We start from the raw sequence: 15,057 nt of genomic DNA, 5'->3' as shown, positions 1-15,057 counted from the left end.
AAATCGACCGAGGAATCTCATATTGAATTTTCAAGCTTTTTGACCAAAAAACAAAAAATATTATTAACATATTAAGGTATTTCGAAACAAACAAAGCAACATCGTAAAATGATCCATTAAATAATATGATAATTATAATGATTTATAAGACGTATTTGTTATAAAAAAAATTGTTAATTTATAATTTTTTTTTTTTATTTGAATGAGATAATATACCATCTATACAGTATAGCACAATAAGTATATATGAAAAGAGTAGTTATACATGAATAAGCTTGTTTAAGAAGTCACCCTATTGTAACCCTTTAAATTGAATAGTTTGGAAGGTGTGAGTAAGAAAGGAAGGACATTTATTAATAGGAGTATGTAAGGTGCAATTTCTATTTTATTTTTAATGTTTTTTTTTTATTTTATTGTCAAAGGTCTCTCCACCATCTTCTTTTTAGCCTCCTGCGAAGGTTTTCAGGGAGCGTTAAGGAATATAGGCTTTGTATCAGTGGATTTTAGTGGTTGTTTAGGCTTGTAAAGAATCGTTTATAAAAAATTACTGATTCTTCTTCTTCTATGGATTTCTAATTAATAAATAAATATTTAAAATGAAATTACATATTCAATGTAATTATCTATACCAATATTGAATGTTTATAATATAATAATAAGAGTATACAACCGCTTCTAATAGGTTAACATTATTTTGTCAATTTGTGAACTCGGTTAGAAAAGTAATTATAATATATAGATAATTCATTTCTACTAAGACATTTATAATTTTAATGGTTATTTAATAAATCATAACAATTTTATGTCTGCACCTATTACCATATTTTACATTTTTCATTTTCTGGATTCATTTTGGAACCTTTTTTACAATTCCATACATCGCTAAATTCATCGGAATTGATTAGTCCTGCCATCACTCGTATGCTGTTTGGACTGTGGACATCTAATATACTGCTTGATAACGAATCAGTTGTTGTTACTTCACACCAATTCTAGTAAACATCATTAAGCAATATTACTTGATGAATAACTAACACGATAAATATATAATTTAAAACTATATTTTTTTATGATTTATAAATTGGCATATTTAATTACTTACATTTGCAAAAGCTAAAAAATAAATTTGTTCATTAGTGTATTGTTCAAGTCCAGGTAGTTTTGGTTCTTCGCCGTTATCGTTTACAAATTTTCTATAAGCCCACAATGCTTCTCTCAACCCCCCATTATCAGCAATATTTTCATCCAACGTCCTTTTACCACTTATCTAAAATATTAAAATTGTATTTAGCCATATTGGTAGTTGTTTTTTTATTGAATTTTTATATAAAATAATATTTATGTTTGATTGGCTTGAAAAAGACTGAAGGTACATGTCCTTGCAGCGTTAGACTGTAGAACAATACGGCATCATCGCTCTGCGTTTAGAAGCCGACTTAGCTTGGGCCGGTGACTATCGTTTGAAGTTATAGAGACCGCAGGAAAACATAAGTACTTTAAAGTTTAAATATTTTAAAATTACTCATACCTCTCAATCCAAAATATACTTATGTAAATAAAGATAATTAAACCTTTTTTTCAATAAATTATTGTGAAAAAGTATGTATCTATAGATAACTAATTTTAGCATTGTGCTACAATCGTAAACTAATTTAAATAATACCTTTTTTTTTAATTCGGGTATTAAATAAGAATCATAGTGATGGATGAAACATTTGGTGCGTTTTTCATACTCTGCTGTACTTTGATTAGTCCACCACATATTTTCATTTCCATCTTGATCGAACCTTCGGCCAGTATTGTCAAAACCATGTGTCAGTTCATGGCCCAGCATCGAACCAAAAAAACCATAGTTGAGTATCCTTAAATTAATATAATCACCAGTTAGTACATATTTATCTTTAATAACTAAACTCCAACATACTGTAAATCATGTCCAAAGAAAGGAAATTGTAATACACCAGCTGGAACATCTAAAAATTAATACATAATATTTTGGTTTTAGTGATAGTGAAATTTTAATACAATTGACTCTCGGCAATTCAAAGTTGGTGAGTCTTTTGAAAAAATCTGAATTTTAGACGTTTGAATTATGTTATGTCGACTGTATATAATATAGCGACATTTTTAATTTTGTATTAATTACTTATTGTATTTGCTTGGTACCAGTGAAACGCATTAACTTCTAAAGGATCTAATGCCCAACTACAAAAATATAAATGATATTATCAAATATTTTATTAAACATATTACTTTTTACTCACGAATTGGAAGTGTTAAAATTATTGGACTCCCTAAGTAATTTCAACGAGTTGTTTAATATTTGTTGAACATAACGAATAACGTTTCCAAAATAATCATTTTCTATTACTTCAAACTAAATAAATATTTAAAATAAATATTCTAGTAATTTAAAAAATAATTATAAATCAATGACATAATTACTTCAGAATAGTAATCATCGAGTTTTTTTGAGTCATTTATGAATTCAGGAAAGCCAATTAGCGTTCTCATTTGCTGTGCTTTGTATAGTGTCCTCTGTTTAGTCGTATCATCCATCCAATTTAACTCTTTAACTATTTTTTCAAACGCCCAATGAATATTTTCGTTCATCTCAGCAGCCTAAAAAAAACATAAATGTATTGACTATAAAAAGATGTGTGTGGTTTTATCATTTGTATTTGTGCACATGATAAGTAGTTGAAATATTGCTTCGAATTTAAACTTCAGTATCTCTTCCGGTAGGAACGTGAATCTTTTGGTGCTTTGAGAGGTCGAAATTTAAAATTCCCAGTAGTTTTCAAAAGCGTCAAGAAAAACAAACAAAAAAATAAGAAAAATGGGAATTTGTACGTAAAATTCGTTTTCGACGAAATCGATTTTGATTTTTGTGTAATTCTCAAACAAATGACCATCAATACACAAAACTTTCACTGCAAGTATTTATCAGCATTTTCTATGCACGGTGAGAGTGCTGGAAAATTTAATACAAGGCTCTTGATGTATTATTACAATATCAGTTGATAAATATTAAAAATATACTTAAAGGCAGGTTCGATTTTGTTATATGAGCATTTAATATTCGAATGTTAGCAAAATGTATTGAATTTAAAATTAAAGAATTATTTTTTAATTAAAAATTTATGAAATGCTCAACTTTTATGGCTAAGGATAGAAAATTAAAATAAGTTTCCAAGTAAGTAGTTTATTCTGTATCTAAATAACTTAAATTTTATGTATAAACACAGTTTATTATAATTATTTTATGTTCAAATGTTGACGAAATTACACATAAAATAACAAAAATAATGATATAAATTATTTTGTTGTGATATAAAAATATTATTCACGGTTTCTTGAAACTTTTTAAGTATATTATTATATATACGACTATAAGTGTATGCAAGAAATTAATAATTTAAAGTTTAATACCATTTTCATATTACGATATATTTGTTCTATGTCTAATAATAAACGGGAAACGGCCATTCCCATCATTGTGTTTACAGCATTTGCACAATATAGTGATCTTGAAGGATTATTTTCAAATCCACTTGTTTCGTATAAAAATCTGTCTTTCAAGAATCGCATTTCATTCGTAGTGTATGGCAAAAGAGTGCGAACAGCTTCCCACCATATATTGATGACTGAAATTATATGTAAAAATATAAAATTAACAATATGTATATATTTATGTACTACTAGTAATTAATTTGTAGATACATCAAAGCTTTCAATACTTTACCATGACAAGTTTGGACACTGTATTACACATTACATAAGTTACATGAAAAAAAAACAATTATTATTCCTAGGTATGTTCATACTCACTTAATTGATCTTTATGTTTACTTATTAATTTGAATAGTGCTTCAAAATATTCAAAATTATATATTTGAATTAAATCAGTTTCAAAATCCAATGTTACATTTTTCACGTCCATAAATATAATTGTAAGGTATTCTTTCCAATCAATCTATACCGTTTGTATTTAAAATGTATTTTATTATTATTAATTTTAAATAATCATTATATTCTCTACATATAGGTAAAAAAAAAAAATTATAATGTTATAAGTTGAGTTTGTTTGATTGGTAAGTAGACATGCAAGTATTTGTTCTCTACCTATGAGGTTATGTAAATTGTACTTTAATTGTAATAATAGTTTTTTTTCTATGGAATGTATTATAATATTTATTATTGTACTATTTCGGGAATATATTATGGAGTTTTGTGAGGTAATATAATGAGAAAGTACTCACAATTGTTTCGTTTGTATCAGTGAAAATCTGTGTAACGTAATTTGTATACTCTTGTAATTCATCAACAGTCGTAACTACTGGAAGGTCTGGATTATCAGTATCATATATTTCATATATTATCTAAAATTAATCATACACTCATAATGTTAAAATGCAAAAGTAATAAAATAACGATTAATTGATTAATTACTTTTGAATGTTCATCATTGAAGCTTAATATTTCATCAATTTTAAGAATCCGTAGATATATTATACAATCAACATATTTTAATTCATACATTTCAACAAGAACGCCACATAAATATTTATTATATTTATTTATAAAATATTTATAATTTGTATGTGTTTCATCTTCATTTGGGTTTGCTGTTTTTTTTTCTTTTTCTACAGTTTCAATCAATTTTTTTGAACCCATTTTCTTAATTGTGTCTGTTAATTTGTAACTATTGATTGAAACATTGAGTTGGTAAAACTGTAGTAGATAAAATATAAAAAATGTATATTCTTACACTGGAAATACATCTGTAGCACTTGGTTTACTTAGAGTAATTCGATTAAGTGTTCGATTTTTTGTATCTGATTGAACATTTACCATAAACAAATAGTCCAAGTTCATTCGTTTTTTTAATCTAGCTAAAATTGACGAGATATTTGATGCTTTTTTCCTATTGATAATCACATTGAACGGCAAACCACTTGTCTCTAAAATCTGAATTAATTGTTTGATAACATATTCCGTTTTCGTTCTATCTAAATATACAAAAATAATTTTTGATAAGACAATTTGATAAAATAATGTTGGTTATAACCATATAATAAGAACACACCTATTGCAGTTGCCATGCATGAACGATACAAACGTCTGGACTTCGATATGGAGGAAGGTTCATCTTCTACATCGTCTCTTTCCAAAAAATCTAAAAACAACGTTCATATAACATTAAAAGTAGGTAGTGAAATGAAATCTAATGTGTAAATCTACCATATTTTACTGTTATTCATTCCAACTGTTTAATAGTCTGTTAAAACCATAGATATGATGACTATGTGATGTTATTTAAATATTGAAACGTTACGTGCTAGACCGGAATTGTGTTATAGCAGTGTGTAAACTGTAAATCTAATGTTCTAAATAACGTTTGTGATTTTTGTACTTAAAAAAAGGTTGATAAATCAATCATACCGCAATGTCTTACTATACTCGTCAAACATATACTAAAGTCGTATCATATATGTTATTCTACACTAATATTACGTCAATTCAATACCACGAAACTATCCCATCCATATTTTACACGAGTTTAGGTATTACAATAAAGAACAAAAAGCAAAGTGTAAAGCATCAAGCAATTTTATACCTCTAACAAGTACTAACATTGATGAATCCACTTCGATAAACCGATCATTTGAAACAGCTGTTTTTGGTATTTTATGCAATTTTGCGAAATTTCCACAAGCAAATTGATAAAAGTCTTCACATGGATCAACAGACTTATTCATTGACTCAACTAATATGGTAGCTATTTCATAACCAAATATAAAACATTAATTGTTTGATATTACAGATGCTTATACTATTTCATGAACACATCCCTTATAATTAATTAAGCTTGTAATATTAACGAACCAGATCTTAAGCAGTCTTCTGTTGTACATATCTGTCTTTGGTCTTCCGTCATCTTTAAGTCTATTAAAAAGAACACAAATATTGAAAGGTATTTTCTTATACATGAATTACCATATCATGTAATTTCTAAATTGTGGATGCAAAGGTTACTTTGAATCGAGATTTACTAATATAATTATTACTAATTGTACAATTTGAAAATTTTCTAATATCGAAATTCGACGTTGCTTATCGTCAATGTGTAAAATTATACACACATTGTATTTTTTTGATCAAATTTCTTAGTTTACTGCTCAACGAATAAATTAAGTATAAAATATATAAAGTATATTTAATTTTTTTCACAGTTTAATATTATTGGCTTGGCCCACTAAGCATGTCAATCAACCATTTTAAAAATAAGTAATTGTAGACTATAATATGTATAACATTTATTAAGTACATTATTTATAGATAATTCAATACTTACAGGCAAACGATAATCCGAAAACAGCTATTATGAGCACTACTATTATGAATATTAGTAATGTTAAGACTACGTAGAAGGTTCTCCGGCTTTCCATTTGGTTTTTGAACCTGTTTTGAGATCAGATCAATTTGATATAAAATATTCTAAATTATATTCAGTTCGTGTTTAGACCCCGTACAGCCACACGTGTAAATTTGGTCGCGCTCCACCACTAATCAGTTCACGATACCAAGACATTAACCCCAAGTACCTCTAACCGCCGTGTTAGACTTCGTTCAGAGCGGACTCTTATTAAACTCTATATAATATTAAACGTGGTCTATGAAATAGCTCAATAAAATGTCCACGAAATGTACAAAGTGTAATTAAACTTCAACTCACAAAGAAGATACTCTAGAATGTAGTAACTGTAAAAACAATGTTCACTTTAACTGTATTGGTATCACTGAGAGTAATTATGCAAAAATGTCTAGAAACTCTAAAACGTGATTCACTTGCCTGACTTGTCTTACCTCTCTACCAAAATCGGATAAAACAAATTCAAATAAATTGGAAGAAAAAATGGAAGAGCTAATGAAGTCAGTTACTTTTATGAGTTTGTAATTCGATGAATTCAATAAAAAACTGGACACGACCTTCCTGGAAATGAATCACCTAAAGACCGAAATCGTCCACATAAAACATGAAAATACAAGGTTAGCAAATGAAAAACTTGAAAAAATCGAACAAACAAATATGGGTGTTGGTATTGAAATTACTGGCACACCGATAATGGACAACGAAAACTGTATTACTACAGTTAAAAAAATTGCTGAAAAACTAAATATTTCTATAAATGTCACAGAAGCTTCAAGAATTAATCAAACTGATAATAAACCGCCACTAATAATCTCCAAACTCGAAATTACTGAAATGAGAGCAAATTTAATAAGTGCCTTTAAATCACAGAAATTGAATGCTAACATGTTATCCAGTAAATGGAAAATAGAAAATAAGATTTATATAAATGAACGTTCGAGAAACTTAAGAGAAACGAATACTTTACTCCAAACAAGGGCTGCTGGAAAAGAACACAACTAAAAATTCATATGGATCTCAAATGCGGATATCTTAATAAGAAAAAATGAAAACTCTAAAATAACTAGGATAAGAGCCACCTATGACATTGAAGGCATGTAAATCGCCTCCCTGTAAGTCTCGGATATATATTATATATTCAACTATGTTGTACACACAACAATTTCCCCGATACGACCATACTTTATATGAACAAAATTTCCTAAATTTTATTTCAAACTTACCAACGATACCATATAGCATTGATAATCATTGTTTATTAGTTAAGGTGCTATCAATTATTTATACGTGCTATATGCTTTTTAATTCTTATTATTTCGTAAGCCACATTCATTTTTCCATTGTTAAAACCAAATTGGGTCATTGGTATATCACACTTATTACTTTTAGTATATTTCTATTAATTTTAATTCCTTATCTTGTAAATATATGTTAAATTCTTTAATAGGAATCCTTATCTGTTGCACTATGTTCTTAAAAATACCACTATGGCCAATCGGAGATATTCTCAATTTAGTACTTCGTCGTATTATATCCTTACCTAAATGACTGCTTTAATGTGCGGTGAAAGTTTAATATTGCTAAGTGTAAATGAAATAAAAACATACAAATTCGATATCGACAATATAAATTCAATTATCTATATTCTATAGCGATAATTTATGTAACATAATAGCGATTAACAATTGTAGTGTTCAAGAGCATTTTTATGAATTTTGTATATTATTAGATAGCTCACCTACAAAACATGATATAATAATATTAGTTGAAGCATAGATAGGTAGAGATAGTGTTAATGCTGACATCTATCAATTACCAAACTACTTCACATACTACACTAAATTAAATAAAAACAAAACGACGATGTTATGGTGCATATAAATAACTCATTAACTTTAACCTCCATCTTAGAATTACAAACACAATCACATACAGTTCTGGAAATTCAAATTAAAAAAAGGAACACTAGCTTTTTAATCTATTCAATTTACAGATCCCCTAACAATGGTGTAGAATTGTTCTTAGATGAATTACAAAACATCGTGTTAGAAAAAGCCAAAAAGATAAATACTAACTTTAAAATATTAATTGGAGACATAAACTTAGATATACTACGTGCATAATTAATTACAAATAAATACCTCGATCTTTTAGCTGAATTTGGTTATTTTAAAATAATTGATACTATCACTAGACATGCTTCCAACTCTTGCCTTGATCATATTTTTATGAAAAGTAAAACAATTAAATATTCGAAACCAATAGTCTGTCCAATCACAACATCTGATCACTTCTTAGTATTGGAAATTTAATAAGTAATAGAAAAAATAAACCAGATCCTCTCACAATTAACTCAATAAATTATTCAATATTATCAAACTTAATATCAAATCAAAAATGGTGTTCTATTTTCGAACACTCTGATGTAAATAACGCTTCTAAACGTTTCATTAATATATTAAGCGACTTGGTAAAATTAGCATCTGTTAGCATTAAAATGTCTTCGGCGTTAAAGAAAATCAAACCACGAGCGACTACTGAATTAATAAAAGGGATAGAGATCAACTTCACCTCAAAGTAAAAAAAAAAAACATAATACTAATGACAATCTAAAAAAATATTATACAAATTTCTGAAATAAAGTCACACAATTGATAAGAAATGCCAAAAACGTATATTATAAATCGGTATTAGAAAAAGCAAACGGAAACCCCAAAATGTGTTGGAAATTAATGAATAATTTTATCGGCAGAAGTAAAAATCAAAATTATATAACAATAATATACTACATAATGGTACTAAATTAAATGTAAAGGTAAATGGAAAAATTATCTCAAATAAATTTAATGACTTCTTTATTAATGTAGCATCAGATCTTCTCACTAAACTAAAAAAATCAACAAAATATGTAATTCAAAATGTAACCACTGTTATAGATAATAACACCCCTAATAAACATATTCTTGATCAATTTATCCTTACCAATGGACGTGAAATAATAAATCAAATCTCAAAACTAAAAAATGGTTCTTCGACTAGAATGGTTTAGATGGTATTACAGTCAAATTTTAAAAGAGAACAAACTTGCATTAGCCTCCCCCCTAAAGCATATTTTCAATACTAGTCTTTCACAGGCAATAGTACCAGATTTATTCGAATTGTCCATAGTTACACCAATTTTCAAAAAAGGCAAAACAAATTCAATCAATAACTATCGACCAATCTCAATGATTTCAAATATTGCAAAAATATTTGAAAAAATTACTAAAGATAGACTTGGTTATATTTCTAGATATAAACAACATTATACATCAATCACAATATGATTTCGCTAAAGTGACTGAATTTATTTATAAATCCTTAGATGAAAGTAAAAAATGTGCTACGGACCTACGGTTTATTTAGATCTTGCTAAGGCATTCGATACTCTTGAGCATTCTACTACACAAGATAGAATAATTAGGATTACGAAATAAAGCTTTACAGCTACTTTGTTCATACTTAAGTGATAGAAAGCAATGTGTCAAAATAAATGATTTTATCAGTTCCCTAAATATTGTAAAATGTGGTGTTCCGCAAGGAACAGTCATCTTCCCCATACTTTTCAACATACAGCTAAATGATATTCACACACTAAGTCAACTAATTTGTTACACAGGTGATACAGTTATCCTATGTGCAGGTGACTCGGGGGGTGAGATATTTAATATAATAAAATCCGACTTATAATTAATAAAAAAAAATGGTTAACTGAAAATAATATATTTCTAAATTTAGAAAAAACGTGTGTTGTACCTCATGCCTTAGTAGAAAATGTATTACCTACTAAAACAAAAATAAAAATTCATAATTACCCCTGCACAAAACTAGACAATAACTGTTGTTGTGAATCAATAAATATTGAATATAACGTTAATTATTTAGGTATCGAAATAAATAGCAATATGAAATGGAAAAACCAAATTGAACAATTAAGAAAAAAACTTCGAAAAATGATGTATATATTAAGAAATTTAAATTAAGTTCTAAAATTGCCAAACATACGTCAGGTTTATTTAGCGTTGGTTGAATCGATTATCTCATATGGTATAATAGGCTGGGGTGGTGCTTTCGAAAATACTATAAGTCACCTACAAATCTGTCAAAATCTAAATATTATAATTTAAGTTTAAAGTTTGATAATCATATATTTGATAATTGAGTCTTTTTCATTTTCTAAAACAATAATTTCTAATACCTGAATATAATACTTGAAATCTAGATTAATTAAACATGGTCCACTTACATTTTTGAATACCCCGATTCGGGATCGATAGGTCCATCACCTTTTATTTTACTCATCGGCAAATCTTTGTCATCACCTGTTGTATTAAAAAAAAAATAAAAAACAACATATTTCAGTTATAGCAAGACTTAAACTTTTTTTAAAAATAATTTTAATATCGTTTCAATATAGAATATTACAACATGGTTATTTTTTTAAAGTTTAAATCATTTAAATTTTGAAAATGAAAATATATATTAGTATACTTGTAACAAAGTTGTTAACTATATTTCATTTTAACGGGCGAAATAGTGTTTCTCCCAATCTATCTAAAGAAAATAAATGTTTGTAAGTAGGCACCGTTCTACTGCACATACGGTTTATCATAAGTATTTCTTACAGTCACTAAAAATTAATGTTGATTTTACGACGATGTGTAAAGGAGAGAAAACCTACAACACAAAAAAACTCTTTTCAAAAACCCCTATAAAAACAATCTATCGACGAATAGGAGCATTACAAGCGAGAACAAAGCTGTACCACTGCAGAAAGTCACAAGTATATATTTCGCAAATCTATATCGGTTGAATATGGAACCTTAATACAATGTAAAATTGTAAAATCTCACTTAGGAAAACAGTCGGACCAAGAAGGGGACGTATAGCTAACGAAAAATAGCTACCTAACTAACGACCAATCAGCGACGAGGTATTATGATCAAAAAGGTATATTTCATACTGGTACACTTTGGTGTAAGGTTAGAATAGAGTACCAGACCGAGATCACAGGTCACAGCTCGGCGAAAGGAGAATGACACTGTCTAGAAGCCACTGATGAGTGATGAAGCTCAAAGAAATCGGCCACCTATCGATTCACACTTCTAGGAGATTTCTTCAATACTGAAAAGACGCCGTTTTAAGCGGGTTTCCAACCCACGATTCCAGCATTACCGTTGGATTTTATTATCATTTAAGTACAATGTATTATTTATAGTCTGTTTACATTTTCGTACTCAATGTTTGCAACAGTGATTTGTTTATCGAAGTTCTGTTGTATTTATTCATAGAACATTCAACCACACCGACCAGCTGGCCCAAGATCCTCTGCCTGACCATACATTAAATATTCTAGTATATTTAAGTTCAAATCAAGGTTTCCCAGAACATAGCCTGATCACGCTATCATACTGTGATAATCTAAAAAGCATTGAAACACCTTTTTTACATAGATATTTTAACAATGAAAGCATTTTTAATTATTTTGTTCCAAATAAAACCTAGCACGGATATTAACGATAGTATCTTTATTGAAACATACTACAAAAATTACATGAAATTAATTATTATTCTTTATTTTTTTTCTAGCAAACTAATAAAATACAAGTTATTTATTATTTATTTGTAGTATCGTGTATTTTTTGGGATTATATTCTAGATCTATTCAAGTCACAAAAATATACGAATTGGTCCAGAGAAGATACTGAAGGATAAAATACAAATATCAATGTCGTTGGATATGATTTGGTTTCAAAACCCAACCACATGTTGAATTATTTAATAATATGTATAGGTATTCTGTTTTTATTGGTGGGTATAATTTTTTTTTATTTTATTTGATAAATTTACTAAACACAATACACTTACTCATTTTGGTTATTAAATTATATATGTCCTTTTGTATGACTCTACCCCTTGGATCGTGAACCAGTCGTATACTGTTGAAAGAAATCGTTGAGGTATATACTGTTGCGGCAGGCGGTACAACTAGGTATACTGGTCGTCGTAATCACTTGCTAACTATTTGTTTGATTTTCGTCTAACTGAAACGTGACGTATTAACCGCAAACCAAATTCTATGTAAAATATGTAAAGTAAGATTGGAGTACTGTTTTCCAGGATATTTTAATATTTAATGTATACATATAGTTATTGTACACAATATTCTTTGCACCCTAATACAGTTTAATGAACTTTACAAGAAATCAGATTTAGTTAGAACAATATACAATGAAGAATTAAGTCGCAGTCTTTGCAATGTATATATGTAATATATTGATCTTACAATGATTGATGTTTTTTATATTTTTTATGTCTGTCATCACCTTTTGGGACAGTAAAAAAGTTTTGATTTATTCGATAATCTACAAAAGAAATAATTTCGTTACGAATTATATTATATTTCATACTGTAACCAGCTAACGTGTATCTAGCCCCCCTAATCCACCTACTCGTTGATTACGTTATTTTCTAAAAAAAAATAGCAATTGGAATAATTCTTCTTCCATCATTATGTTTTTTAAAATTATATTTTGATTTTCGTTTTCCTTTATTGATGGTAGTCCATTTTTAGGTACTCAGTTCACGCTACCCAGTTTTTGTTTCGTCAGCCATATTTTGTGATTAATGTCCAAATTATTGACTGTTGGGGATTAACCTAAGTCGATAATTAACCGGTAAATTGTATTGGTATTTACTATTTTGTATTGGTGAGTGTTCACAGGAAGACAGTGAGCTTGATGCATTTTTGAAATCTCTAACAGTACATTTTTTTTTTATTATTCTTTTTGTTAGCTTATCAACAAGAAGTTAATATAGCTCAACAATTATTGCTTATGTACATATTATATTATTATAATTACTACAGATTTATTATGGTACATATTTTGGTTTGGATAATTAGATTCCTGTCATTTAGACTTGTTGATTAATACTTGGAACATTTGTTTAATATGATGACCTACATTAAATATAGTTAGATCTACATTAGTAATAATTATATACATAGTTACATTTAGAAATCCCTAATGACTTTAAAATATTAAGTTTAGCAATACAATATCAAATAAAACCTTAGTTTGTATCACCAAATGTAGGTGACAATATTAACGCCAACAAAATACATTAAACATTATGAAAGAAGTTTATTTATTATTTTGTTCGGAAAGTAATGAGAATGTAAAAACATCTTAAAATTATAAAATGCTCACAACTTGTTCAAAAATTAAAATATCGTATTAAACATTTACATATTATTAACTTCTTACCTTTTATTTGTTACATTATTTTACATTGTGTTTCTTTTTCTTGTGGACTGTTTAATTATTGTACCTAACCTAATTGTTCAAAAGTAACAAAAAATATTGTGCTTTATTAATTATAAATCATATTTCAAAATATTATAACAACAAAATACGCGTCACCTTTTAGCACTTTTGGCTTACTGCGTTGAGGTCGACGGAAACAGAAGATCTAATTAGTTGAGTAATGCAAAAATAAAACAATCACGTCTTACCTTATCGCTTAGGTTATCTACATCGTATACCGAGGTATTATTAATACCTTTAGTTTTAATGATAGGTCAATTCGCTGTTATATTAAAGCTGACACCACAAAATTAGAATTGATATATGCAAATTCGGTATTTGCTATATGTTATCCATTTGTAAGATGGAGACAACACAATATTCTGCTCTTAAAATGGGGTACTTATTATGATTGTAGACATACCTACCTATTAAATATTGTACATTCTATTACGAGTTGAAATAATAGATTTTCGCTTTAAAAATATTTTTAATATCTGTAACCCCAGTACACCACTGCTTGTATTATAATAGATAGGAAGAATTCGGTTTAATAGTAAGAATGCTATTTTAAGTCTAACCTTATATGCTGTAAAATTAATTAGGGCATTAATGAGATTTTAAGGTTTAGTTGAAAGATGTGTAAACTTATTCTTATTTAATCAAAGAGATTGTACAGTTTTAGAAATATTCGGTGAAAATACAGTGGTTAATACTTAAATACTCTATTGTCCAATTCTCATATAGTCGTATAGATAATACTATATTTAGCTAAAATACGATAAAGTTGACAGTTATAATTAATTCCAACAAGTAATATTGTTTACCTGTATTGCATATATGTCGTAAATGTGACTTCAATGTTTAATACATTTTGATTAAGTAGCTTAGTAGGCACCTGATATAGGGTTGAGAACTTTTAGTACTCGAAAACCTCAAAATATGAGTGCATATTATAAGCAATTAAAAAAAATATATACACTCCAATATTCTCTAAAAAAAAATATGTAATATTGTATAAAATATGCAGAATAAATTATAATATAAATGTGAAAAAAGTTCAAAACATAATTTTAGTTAATGGATACAATTTTAAAAAAAATATTGCAGGATAATCAACAGCAAAAGAATGCGAGAAATTATGAAGGACAACAATGATGTTAATTTCCTACACGCGCCACGATCGATGTTATCGGTCAGTTAGTGAACCGATATAATTTTTTTGTATTGGTTGGCCCTAGATTTTCGGAAAATAATATTTTTATACAGATTTTT

General features: G+C 27.8%; 1 protein-coding gene across 8 annotated transcripts; it reads right to left on the bottom strand.

Moving 5' to 3' along the window:
- Positions 1–757: 757 nt before the first annotated feature.
- On the bottom strand, positions 758–13,943 carry LOC111038070 (membrane metallo-endopeptidase-like 1). Of its 8 annotated transcripts, none has more exons than XM_022321001.1 (20): positions 13,900–13,943; positions 13,744–13,812; positions 12,344–12,552; positions 10,722–10,797; positions 6,359–6,465; positions 5,890–5,949; positions 5,621–5,782; positions 5,090–5,179; positions 4,772–5,012; positions 4,453–4,705; positions 4,263–4,382; positions 3,832–3,976; positions 3,433–3,647; positions 2,446–2,622; positions 2,265–2,377; positions 2,147–2,205; positions 1,925–1,973; positions 1,664–1,862; positions 1,103–1,267; positions 758–992 (listed from the first exon to the last, which is right to left on the bottom strand). In XM_022321001.1, exons 3-20 carry the CDS (start codon positions 12,345–12,347, stop codon positions 816–818), a joined length of 2,412 nt encoding a protein of 803 aa, XP_022176693.1. In that variant the 5' UTR covers positions 12,348–12,552; positions 13,744–13,812; positions 13,900–13,943; the 3' UTR covers positions 758–815. The 8 variants fall into 8 exon arrangements, with proteins under 8 accessions (XP_022176693.1, XP_022176695.1, XP_022176692.1 ...); XM_022321003.1 differs by having other exon boundaries at positions 12,344–12,519; positions 13,900–13,932; XM_022321000.1 differs by having other exon boundaries at positions 13,744–13,930.
- Positions 13,944–15,057: the final 1,114 nt, after the last annotated feature.

Source organism: Myzus persicae, unplaced genomic scaffold (assembly GCF_001856785.1).
Source record: "Myzus persicae strain clone G006 unplaced genomic scaffold, MPER_G0061.0, whole genome shotgun sequence".
NCBI classification, from domain to species: domain Eukaryota; kingdom Metazoa; phylum Arthropoda; class Insecta; order Hemiptera; family Aphididae; genus Myzus; species Myzus persicae.
Note: the sequence above shows the minus strand (reverse complement) of the source record. Positions and strands in the feature narration are given on the sequence as shown.